Raw genomic sequence first — 11,544 nt, 5'->3', positions numbered from 1 at the left:
ATTCATATTCACAGCGCCCTCCCTCATTTATTCCATGTTTGAATACAGACAGGCAGATAGTGCTCAACCTATTGTTTATTCATACTGCGCTCATTTCTCATCCAATGGACGATCCAGCCTATGCTAATTACCCCCCACCACTGACTGCGGAGCAGCATGATTACCTAGTTTCCGCTGTTAAAACATGGGCTTTGCATCATGGGCTCTGTGTCAAACCCTCTCCAGCCTTTATTGGGAGACATTTGGATACTCAAGGCGTCTTAGCAACCAATGCGCCAGTCACTCTTTTCCCGAGCCCTTTCCCCAGGGCTTGCTTTAATCATGCGACTACAATCCAGAGAGCATACAACGAGCTATACGCGAGAATAAGCACGGATGAATCATGGCTTGGGGAAATTATTGAAGAGTAAGACTTCTACTGCTTAATTCTGTAGCGATTAAGAAATAAAATTTGTAAAAGAGTTGTATTTTGCTTCTCTTCCTCTGCCATTAGATTTCTCATTTCGCATTTGTTATTCCTCTACGGTTATATGGTTACTGAGACATTGCGACAGACTTATTGACGTAGATGACTTCGTCGCAAATCTCTGGAAGGTCCACCTCAGCGTAAAAACTGAAGGATATGTCCAACCACTTTCCCTAGGTCTTTTCCGATCCGATTATATCGCCCATAGGCCCGCAGGCGCAATAGAATCATCTCTAAGACAGGTGGAATTCAACACCATTTCCTCCTCTTTTGGAGGACTCTCAGCTCTCGTAACCGCATTACACACGGATCTCTTGTCATCTCCACCAGGAAATCCTGTCACGTATCCGCCGCATCCAATTTTAAATGACCACAAACCGCCAGAGAATAGCGCCGTCACATCGTTAGCAAGCGGTTTCGCAGCCGCACACAAAGCATATGGCGCATCAAAATCGGAATCCCCACTACCCCTCTGTATTCTCTTCATCGTTCAAGCCGGCGAAAGAAACCTGTTTGACCAGCTAGAACTTTCCACCCAGCTCACAAATATCCACAAAATTCCCGTCTTCCGGCTTGTGACATCAGACATCCAAAAACTAACCTCCATCCCCGCTGCCAACCCCTCCAGGCCCCTGGTGTACAGCCCTCCCCATGCGCCATCCAACAAATTCGAAGTAACTACAGTATATCTGCGCAGCTTCTACGGGCCAGGCGACTACCCCAATGAATCAGCGTGGGCTGCGCGAACACACTTGGAGCGATCTGCCGCCATAAAATGCCCTTCAGTCCTCAGCCAGCTCTCCGGCTGCAAGAAGGTGCAACAAGTCCTTGCCGACCCCAACGCCCCCACCGACCATCTCACCCAATTCCTCCCAAACACCTCCTCTGAAATCATCAAAAAGATCCGTGCAACCTTTGCCCCGCAATATGACCTCTCGACATCTGGCCGCGGTCGCGAACTGGCCCTAGATCCCTCAACAGCTGCAAACCACGTCCTGAAGCCGCAGCGTGAGGGCGGCGGGAACAACATTTACCGTGATGCAATTCCGCAATTCCTGCGCTCCATGCCGGAGAAGGATTGGAAGGGGTGGATTCTTATGGAGCTGATTCAGCCACCTGATGCGGCGAAGAATATGATGCTTCGCAGTGATGGAGAAGTAATCAGCGGTCATGTTATTAGTGAGTTGGGCATATTTGGTGCGGTGCTTTGGAAGGATGATGGGGAAATCTTGCACAATGAGCAGGGTGGTTGGCTGTTGAGGACAAAGGGGAGGGAAAGTGATGAGGGGGGTGTTGCAGCAGGATTTTCGTCGTTGGATAGCCTTGTACTTCTTTGAAGTCATTGTCTATTCCTTCCCTATCCGAAAATAGATGATTGATGTGGAAGTTGTGGGTATACAAGGAGAGAAAGCGGATGTTTCTTTGATATAGACAATAAAGATATAATGCCCTCCTTTTTTCGGGCTTATTATGATTGACTTTCAGAAGTAGACTTCAGAATAATGAACAATGTGCTTGATTTAGATTATCAAAGCCCCATGCTAATAGAAATGAGAAAAGACTATGGTTCGAACCAAACTTGAAATTCAGATAGAACTACCCAAAATAAAAAGATAAGAAACACAAAAACAACATGTCTGGGTAATCGGGATCCTCCAGGTAGTGTGGGGAGCTCGAAAAGTCCTTAGGAAATCAATCCTGCTGGATTAAGTTCTGTCCGTTCATAGCGTTGCAGGAACCCCCCGGGAGCAAAACCAAAACAGAACTGATAACAGAACTGAAATTAAACTTGGGGGTCCATAGGAAACAGAAGTAGAATGCAGAGAGAAACAGAACCATGGGATGTATTGTGAACAAACATTTCATAATACGCGATAACTTCTGGTCCGTAGGAATATCCCTGGATGGACTATTCTAGTTGACAAAACATTCGAGGAGAAGAAAACTACCTTTGTCCAGTAGGAACAAAAGCTTAGCATTTTCAAGAAAAAAAATCCTTGGGTACTAGAAATAGCAGAATGCAGGAAGTATGTTGGGATATGTAAAAGTTCCCTTTGAGCAAGATTTTCCTGGTTTTGGACTACAAAAATAGAGAGAAGAAATATATCGGTACCACGACCGTCAGGCAAAGTCGAAGTTTCCAAGATTGTAAAATTCAGAATAAAAAAGAGCAGGCCAAACTGGAGTTTTATTAGAGATCTGATTGCTCCCCTAAATAAAGCTGACGGGAGAAGCCGACCTGGTTGCTCGAATTGATTTCCAGGAACGTGGGTAATGGGAGAGTAAGTCCAAAAAAGAAGAAAAGTTGGATGACAGCTGTCTTATTTCTTGAAAATAAGACCAAAGATTAGATATCCTTAATGAAATTCTCTGGGCCGCAATCCGCATGTTCCTATTCATACCAACTTGACTCCGCATTCACATTTCACTCTGCAAAAACTCTTCAAAAGAGCTAAATTGAGGGTTGTCTTCTCCTAGGCAGTCAAAGGGGTTATTGCGTTGCATGATAACGTCCATGTCAGTGTTCAGTCGATGATTCGGATTCTGGCGTATTGAAAATGGTCCAGAGCCGTTGAATCTGTGAAACCCTTCATCCGTCTGTCTTTGATTGATTAGAGTGGATGGGTTATCCCGAGTAGACGGGATATTCTGCCCAGGAGTATTTTGTTCAAATGGAATTTGCGATGAGCGAAGAACTTGCTGCGGTGTTGTTGATGGGTTCGACAGGAACTGAGTACTTGATAAGGTTGTGTGCATCATCGAGGGGGGCCATTGTTGTTGTTGTTGTTGTTGTTGTTGTTGTTGTTGTTGTTGTTGTTGTTGTTGTTGTTGTTGTTGTTGTTGCTGCTGTTGCTCCTGTTGCTGATTTATTAAACCCGTAGCATGCAGATTATAGCTTAATAAACTTATCGCGGTTGTCGGGAACGGTTGATGTAGGCGCTGGCCATGTCCTGGATGATAAGTATTTTGGTTCCAAGAGGCAGGCAGATTAGCCTGAGAGTTGAAATGATCGGTGGAGCCAACTTCGGTCCCCAATGATGGCAACCCGTTGTTCTTGGAACCACACCCGTATCCCGTTCCCGGAGTGACAAAGTTGCTTGGGAACCCCGGAGCAGTTGAAATCTCCAGGTCTCCAAATCCCATTCCTCCCCGGGAATTATTAGAAGAATTGAAACTGCTCGATATATTGGCTTGATCAGCCCAGGTAGTCTGATCACTTTGAGCGGTGGTCCCTTGGACAGCAGATTCCTGGAACGGACTGAGGAGTCTAGGAGGTCCAACTCTTTGGTTGCTGTCGTGTTGTTGAAGATCGTTGGAACCAACCAGATTTGAATTGTCCTGTTCACCCATTCCTTGCGTCTGTTGGGCTTCTGTTTCTGGAGGATAGTTGCTCGGTTCGGGAGCATCTCCTCGCCTCTCCCCTCGGGTTTCTCTAAACCAGGAAGGGGGTAGCATTTCCAAGGGCAGCTGGCGCCAGTCGTCGAATTTAGAGTTGGCAACTTTTTCTAAAAGTTGACCATGTACTGCCAGCGCCTCTGCCAGCCTAGTACTTGGGATGTGAAATTGTTGATCGACGAGAAAATAATCACATTGGTAGTATATTGGCGGTGCGTCAGCTAGGTTTTTGGCTCGAAGGCACATTGGCTCAGCTCTACGCCCATTTATTGGTTGATCAAAGTAAACCACGTCCATTGTCGTATTGAATGACACCTGCAGAAATAGGTGGTCAAAAAGCAGACGGACATACATAAGCAATCTAGAGTAGAGGGCAGAGGCTTACCTGGTCCTGGCTCAACTTGTCTACCCGTTCTATCTCCGTCCTTGTCACTCCACCGCGCCGGTTTGTCCAACATGACAGACCAAGAGGCGCACGAGCTTCCCGTTCCCGCCGCATATTGAGCGAATTGTCACTTGGAAGAATGGCCTTCGCGACTGTCATTCGAGCCTTGATGTCCCGATATGTCAATCGGGAGTCCAATCTCATCCAGTACTCAAGCTGCCAGCCCATCGGGCGCGCTGATATATAGCGCGGCAGAAACGGAAAGGCACGAATTACTGCCCCATCGTAATCCTTCACCTCCTGACCATTCTCAATCATATTGGGAATTGGTGATGTCGGACGCTGATTCGGAGGATCCAGCTGGAACAACAGGGGAGGGAGACTGCCGTTGTCATAATCGCAATTTGCAGGGTGGTAACAAGTATGATTGGCATGTGGAGGATATGTGTCTATATATATACAGAAGTATTAGGGATAAAGTTTAGAGAAAGGAAAGAGAAAAAAATTCACTCACGGTAGCAGTGTAACACTGGAGATGCAGGGGCTGTTATCATATTAGCACATGCATAAAAATATGAGAAAGATATCAACAAACCTGGGATTACAGCTGGAATTGAGGTTAACTGATTTTGTTCTGATTCAGCCATCCTTCCTTTCATAATCTTAGGACAGCTTTAAACTCATGAAAAGATTATGCAATAAGCAGTCTATCTCTGATTGTTTGTATGTATGTCGTGATGATCAAACAGAGAGAATGTTACAAGGTGTTGGATTAGCATCAATAGTAAGAAATCTGAATCCAACAGGTGTTATAAACATCAGTTTGTATAGAGAAACTTCTTGTAGGTGGAAAAAAGTCAGGTGATAGCAAAACTGCTGCAGAGAAAAGGCTGTTGAGCCAGATAGAAAGTAGGGAGAACGAACAAGAGTGTTGATCGTGAGATGAGAAGAGCTTGAAGAGAAAAGGACGGAAAGGAGAAGATAAACACAAGTATACGGCAGACATCGAAACTCCTAATCCGCAGCGGCGGGTTACGAAAATTCACCGACCGTATTGCACAAAGAAGCAGAAGCATTAAGGAAACAACGAAAGGCAACAAGGGTGAAAATATACTAGATACCCCACTCTCTAATCGAAGAAACCCCGAGGAGCAAGTTGGGCAAAAGCAGGAGAGTAGCTGGTATATGCAGGGACATCGAATCAACTATTCGTTCACAATATGCATTATGTCGATAGCCAGCCTCTCATCGCCTCCTATATTCTATCCCCATAGTTCCTCACTATCTGAGTAGGGGCATTACTGTGGAATAGAATGTAGGTTACCGGATAATCTTCCTCACCCCTTCAAAGGGCGGTAACTCCCGTATGGTAAAGAAAATTCTTGGTGTCATAAAGAGCGCAGGCACACCCATGTACCACTTCGATAGGCACGAAAAAGAATTTAATGTTTTTGAACCCAGCCGAATTAGTCTTCATTCTGCGATTATGCTGGCTCAATCAACTTACAAACTGAAAGATATTGGCCGGAGTCTAAGACGTGAACTTCTGCACTCCTCACTGCCCCGTCCACCCCATGAACTTCAAAAAAATGGCCATGGAGTTAGAGCCTCAAGGCAAATACATGTAATTGTGTCATAAACTTATATCGGCCATATTCTCACCATCAATGTCCTATAACGGATGCAGTGAACAGATTTTGACAGGGCCGTCGATATTGTATGACGTTGGATGCGACTCACCACGAGGAACCTTGGGATCAACCGAGGAACCCGCAACCTTAACCTTATTTCAACGACACCTAAACCATCAACCTCTCCTCAATCCCACGATCCTGACAACACGTAAAGAGTCCACAACTCCTAATTTCAAGTGTTCTTACGCTGTAAAATAGGAACCAGTATCCCTGGTTTAATATCAATAATTTTTAATAGTCGGCAGCTTGTGGTACCACCAAAGTCTCCAATGTTTTGAGAACCAGCGCCCCCCTGAATTCTTGCTCACCCAGACTTTCTGTGGTCATGTTCAGCAAGGAACATTAAATTATGTCAAGGACCCAAACCATCTGCAGTGAAAGCGTTTCACGATTTGCTATCCTGTGAACTGGATATCCCCAGTCAGCTCCATCTTAACCATTTGTGAGTCGGCTCAGTTGGGAGCCAACGGCATAATGTTCCAAGAAATAACCAACTACTTCAATATTAAAGTCATCTCAATTCTCAAAGGTTTGAATACATGAACTGAACATTTGTGAAAACGGATTTACATTGCTATGAAATAAGCCACCTAACAGCACTGACACATTTTTGTATCAACTACAGAAGGTAGGTACATAAAATCTACGATCATGACCAACAGAAACAAGGTCAAATCTGAATCACATCCTTTCTTCCCCCCCCCCCCCCCCCAAAAAAAAAAAAAAAAGGAAAAAGAAAAAAAAGCCAAGTGACACAAACTAGGTACACAGGATTATAAAGCTACGCATCCGTCACCAACACATACCTCACAATGCAGCGATTCCATTCGAGACCGGCAAAAAGCACAATAATTTGAGAACAGGACCATTGGTCTAAATTGTCCAACCGTCCTAGAAGGTATTTTCCTCATGAAAGCCCTCCAGCTGCTTGCAATACTCAAGGTCGAGGTCATATTCCCGATGATATTTTAATCCTCTTAGCATCATCTCATACACAATCGGACTTTCACTTTTTTCATTGAAACTCAGATGAGGGGTACGGGGTGGGCCAGCAAGGGAAGGAAATAACTCCCAACCCACATTATCAAATCCTCCCTCCATATCAAATTTACCCTCGAAATATATGATGTATTTATCCACTCGAGAATTGGCGGCCTCAATTTTTCGCATCGCCTCAGACATCTCAAGGTACCATAGGTAGTTGACGTCCATATTCCACGGATTCCATGGACAAGGCAAAGAGGGAACAAGGATTGGTGTTGTCTGCTCTTCTTTTATAGCCTCTTTAGTTTCGGCTTCATTTGCTGTGGCTTCTTTGAATTCAGCTTTCTTGGCTTTGGCTTTTTTGACTCTGGCTTTTTCGAGTCCGGCTTTTTCGAATCTGATGTTTTTGGGTATGGTGCCTTTGCCTCTGGCTTGCTTTAGTCTGGTTTCCTTTGGTCTATCTTTGAAACTGACATCCTCGGGTCTGCCGTTTTCCAATCTGTCTTTTTCAGATCTCTTTTCTCCTGCTAACTCTTCTAGTAGGTTTTCTGCAGCTGGCTCTCTACCATTGGCTGTTTGGCAGTGAGAATCTTCGCCCAGTAATACAATAAGAGGCACGTTAAGAGCTTCAAGAACCCCGGCCTCTGCACAAGCCTCATTTTCTTTTTCAGCCTGTACGTGACTCTCTTGACCTTCTCCGGATCCTTCATTACCATCCTCAGATGCGTCTGTCATTCCCGTATCATCTTGTTTTTGAACAACATTCGGCATATTCTGGCTACCACCACTAAGTGTTCTATTGACGCTGTTCTCGAAGATGATGTGACCCTCGTGCATTGGCTTCTGAGAAATGTTTGTACGAGCATAGTCCTCATCAAACACATTAATCACGATATAGCTTGTTTCTCTAGAAAGCATATCATGGTTATATTCATTTCCGTGTTGATTGACTTGGGGTTCTTCTCTTGGATAAGGCAGCTGTTGGATCGCGTTATGGAGTTGCTCGTTAGTCGTCTCTGGCGCGGTATCATCAATCGTTGCAGAATATTGATCATAGGACGTATCAGGGTGCTGACTATGAGACACTGGGGAATGTAGGCCATCAGGCATACCTGAGAGCTGGTTATGGGTAACTGCAATCTGTTGCCCATAGCGCATATCTTGGAGCTGGGCATAGGCAGTTATTGCAGGCTGTTGATTATAGGACATATCAGGAAGCTTACGATGATTCATTGCAGGATGTTTATCATAAGGCATTTCATGAGGCTGGTTATGGGCCATTGTAGGCTGTGAACCATAGCCCAGTTGTCGGAGCACGTCCCCAAGTTGCTCATCAGTCATTTCAAAGGGTTGATAGTCGAGTGTTGCAGGCTGTTGATTATACGGCATATCAGAAAGATGGATATGAGTTACTGGAGGTGGTTGTTGGCCATAATGCACCCCTGACAGCTGGCTATTGGCGATTGAAAGCTGTTGATCATAGTGCGCTGTTGGGGGCTGGTTATGGATCGCTGTGAGCTGGTGGCCATAGGGCATTCCTTGGAACTGGTTATGGTTCAGAGTGGAGTGTTGAACATGGCTTTCGTAGACGGCCTGTCCTAGATATTGAAGTTGCTCTGGCGAATATGTTTGAGGTGTTAGTGCCATAGAAGGCTGCGTCATGATGGAATTGTTCATCCCCATTTCCTGCTCTCTTGGTCGAAGCTGTGCCATCATGCCGTTTTGCTCCATGGTTGCCAATTGTTCAATCAGTTGTTGCTGTTCTATAGCGAAAGTACGTAGGCGTTGACCATATGCCTCGGGAACGGGGATTCTCCCGCCAGCTTCACCCAGAGCTGGATTGATTAGTCCAGGCGTCAACCCACGAGTCGAATTCGCTGCCGGATCAATGCCTTTCTTTCGCAATTTCCGGTCGATTTCTGCCGCAGTCTCCTGGGTTTTTTTATTTCCAGTTCCCCAGGACAAAATGTGGAATGCCTGGCGAAATCTGACGCTACGCTGTTGCAGTGCATTGTTGGATATGCGCAACTTTGGGTTCATACGTTTGGTGATATCTTCCAGGAGGATCCGCCTATCAAGGCGCATCCATGCCTCAACTCGAAATTCTTCAACATTCGTAGAAATTCTGTCTGGCAGAATATCCAGGGCGCGCAGGTTCGATTCCCCTTCCCAGAGCGATGGCTTTGTGGGTAGTTGGATATGTGTTCTCACTTGGGGAGCGGTCGGTCTGAAAACGTATAGGATGCCGGGAAGGTTGTCAACAGACCATTCCGTCTGACCAGGCATAGGGTCGGTGATGTTGTGCACATCGGATCGTGCAGCAGCACTGTGCTGGCGTGGTACTAAATCAAACTGTCAGACTTTCCTGTGCAAAACACATGTATCAGAGAACTCACCTTTGGGTTTTGACGCCATTTTCTTTTCGTTACCGTCGACCAGCGGCGGTCACTCGTTGTTCTATTAATTGGTAAATGGGATTCAAGACCTGCTTGCTGGTCCACAATTGCTGATATGAAATTGAGAGCGGTAAATGCGGAGGGTCTATCTTGAAGCCCCGCTTCAAGATTAAGGGGTTTTGAGTGGAAAGAATACCAGATTCTTCTTATCTAAACGGGGAAAAAAGAGGTTCTTGCCAGCAAGGAGAAAGAAAGAAAAGGAATTGAACGGACTTCGAACTGGCGATAGAAAGATATGTTCAAGAAAAGAATGAAAGGGATGTAGAAGGGATGAGAAAAGAAAAAGAGATTTCTTTTCTCAGACGAAAGTGGACGACATGCGAGCCTCAGCCCCCTTACAATGGATCAGTGAAGATGGCTCAATACATAGGTGACGTAGCATTTTGGATAGGATATTGACCCCTTTAGGACTATATTCACAGGCATAGGTGGTTCTAGATGCCGTGTGGGTGAAGAACACAGCATCTAGATTCACTACACTCTCGACCAAAACTCGATCCAACTGAAAGGCATTGCTAAGCATTGCTAATAAACACGGAAATGCATAGGAAATTCATTCCATTAGTAGTAGCCGTACATTAGTCATAGCTGTAGCATTTCAGCAAATTTCATGAAAGATATCAACTTTAACGACCTGATGTGCTGCAATAAGGGAAATCGAACCCCCTTTTCCCAGGAAGGAACCTTTGCCACTCCCTCATTCAACGTCCCAAAAAAAAGCGTAACCTCGGAACCAGTGTTACTACCGTAAAAGCCATAATGTCATGCCGTTTCACTTCTTTCATATCGTTTTCTTATGAATGACGCTGATGAATAGACGGACATGTCACTTCAAGCTGTGATGGTTTGGTCGCTTATCGCGGTTAATGTGGGTTCAGAGCTTCGTAGACCAGTCTAGATGGGAGGCTGGGCGTTTCACTGTATCTCCATGGATTATACCCCCCCATCCAGAAAGCCCCAATGCTCCAATTGAATACTTGTCCCACACCAGTTATCGCTGGCTCTTACCTACAGGTAACTCGGGATACCTACAGAAATAAATGACAACTGCGCCAGGGCAAGGAGCTACAATGGCCACCAAGGAACCTCCCGCTAAACCATCGGAAACCTTGATCCCTTCCAAAAGGAAAACCACCGACAGTTCTACCTCTGACAACGGCCTCCCCATAAATTTCACATCCCGCAAACCTCCCTGGTCCTATCTCAAGCTTCAGTTGTATGTAAAATTCACAACCTCGCCCACCCCCAAGTTGCCTCATGGGGGGGGGGGGGGGGGGAACTAAATAAAAATATCACCAACACTAATCCCGCACAGGATCACTCAGCCCTCTCTCCCATCATCCTCACCCTCAACCCCCCTAGACGAAATAACAGCACGCACGTACCTAACCACCGCTCTCTCCCAATTCCTCGGCATCTCCGGCACATCCATCTCAATCGACATCCTTAAAATCGAAAACTCCACCGACAATCACTCCACAGGACAAGAAAATAATAATAACATAGTATGGATTCGCGTCCCCCGCGACGACGTAGCGGCTGTGGTAGCCGCTGTTAGTTCGTGGATTGGAGACGGGAGTCAGGTTGGGAGTAGCGTTTCTTGGAGAATTCGGGCGAAGGGTAGTTTCCTGGGTGCGTTGATAGGTGGGACGGGGAGGGAATTGTTTGCGCCTTGAGGGGCAAGGGGATGGTGGTTATTTCCCCCCCCCCCCCCCGGGGGAAAAAAAAAAAAAAAAAAACGTTTTTTTCAGAGGTGAGTTGTTTGAGTATGTGAGGCGTGTAAGTAAAAAAAAGGAATGTAGATTTGAAGATTCGATTTGTAGGATGTCGTGGTTACTACGTCTTTTGTCGAGTGATTTAGATTCTGTATAAAAAGTTGCGCGAACGAATCTACGGACGAAAGTGGTGAGCCCGTGGGATGATTGTAGGATGTAGGATAGATTTATGATGTGTGGGACTAGTAGTCGTGGATAGTAAGGGATAAAAAAAGAGACGATTGTAGAACAGACGTCTCTGTAGGACGTGTGCAAGCGAAGAATTGCGTCCGATTGGTGAAGACTCGTACCGGCAGTAGGACGAGGGAGAAGCTTATACGGTACGGTTGCATAGATTTTCGTGATTGACGAGTAGGAAGGGATACCAGTGACGGAAAAGGTACGGAGG

The 11,544-nt window shown here is 45.7% G+C and overlaps 4 protein-coding genes across 4 annotated transcripts; 2 read left to right on the top strand and 2 right to left on the bottom strand.

Moving 5' to 3' along the window:
- Positions 1 to 104: 104 nt before the first annotated feature.
- On the top strand, positions 105 to 1,803 carry PADG_02218 (glutathione synthetase; the record flags this gene model as incomplete). The annotated part of the gene is made up of 2 exons (XM_010759438.1): positions 105 to 406; positions 555 to 1,803. The coding sequence occupies 2 exons, from the start codon at positions 105 to 107 to the stop codon at positions 1,801 to 1,803; spliced, it is 1,551 nt and encodes a 516-aa protein (XP_010757740.1).
- A 1,081-nt stretch (positions 1,804 to 2,884) lies between these two features.
- On the bottom strand, positions 2,885 to 4,894 carry PADG_02217 (uncharacterized protein; the record flags this gene model as incomplete). Its single annotated transcript, XM_010758955.1, has 4 exons — positions 2,885 to 4,177; positions 4,248 to 4,696; positions 4,762 to 4,791; positions 4,843 to 4,894. The coding sequence occupies 4 exons, from the start codon at positions 4,892 to 4,894 to the stop codon at positions 2,885 to 2,887; spliced, it is 1,824 nt and encodes a 607-aa protein (XP_010757257.1).
- Positions 4,895 to 6,832: 1,938 nt separating this feature from the next.
- Positions 6,833 to 9,340, bottom strand: PADG_02216 (uncharacterized protein; the record flags this gene model as incomplete). The annotated part of the gene is made up of 2 exons (XM_010759437.1): positions 6,833 to 9,267; positions 9,322 to 9,340. 2 exons carry the CDS (start codon positions 9,338 to 9,340, stop codon positions 6,833 to 6,835), a joined length of 2,454 nt encoding a protein of 817 aa, XP_010757739.1.
- A 1,111-nt stretch (positions 9,341 to 10,451) lies between these two features.
- PADG_02215 (uncharacterized protein) lies at positions 10,452 to 11,057 on the top strand (the record flags this gene model as incomplete). Its single annotated transcript, XM_010758954.1, has 2 exons — positions 10,452 to 10,597; positions 10,697 to 11,057. The coding sequence occupies 2 exons, from the start codon at positions 10,452 to 10,454 to the stop codon at positions 11,055 to 11,057; spliced, it is 507 nt and encodes a 168-aa protein (XP_010757256.1).
- Between the last annotated feature and the right edge of the window lie 487 nt (positions 11,058 to 11,544).

The sequence above is a fragment of the Paracoccidioides brasiliensis genome (assembly GCF_000150735.1).
Source record: "Paracoccidioides brasiliensis Pb18 unplaced genomic scaffold supercont2.2, whole genome shotgun sequence".
In the NCBI taxonomy this organism is placed as follows: Eukaryota; Fungi; Ascomycota; class Eurotiomycetes; order Onygenales; family Ajellomycetaceae; genus Paracoccidioides; species Paracoccidioides brasiliensis.
Note: the sequence above shows the minus strand (reverse complement) of the source record. Positions and strands in the feature narration are given on the sequence as shown.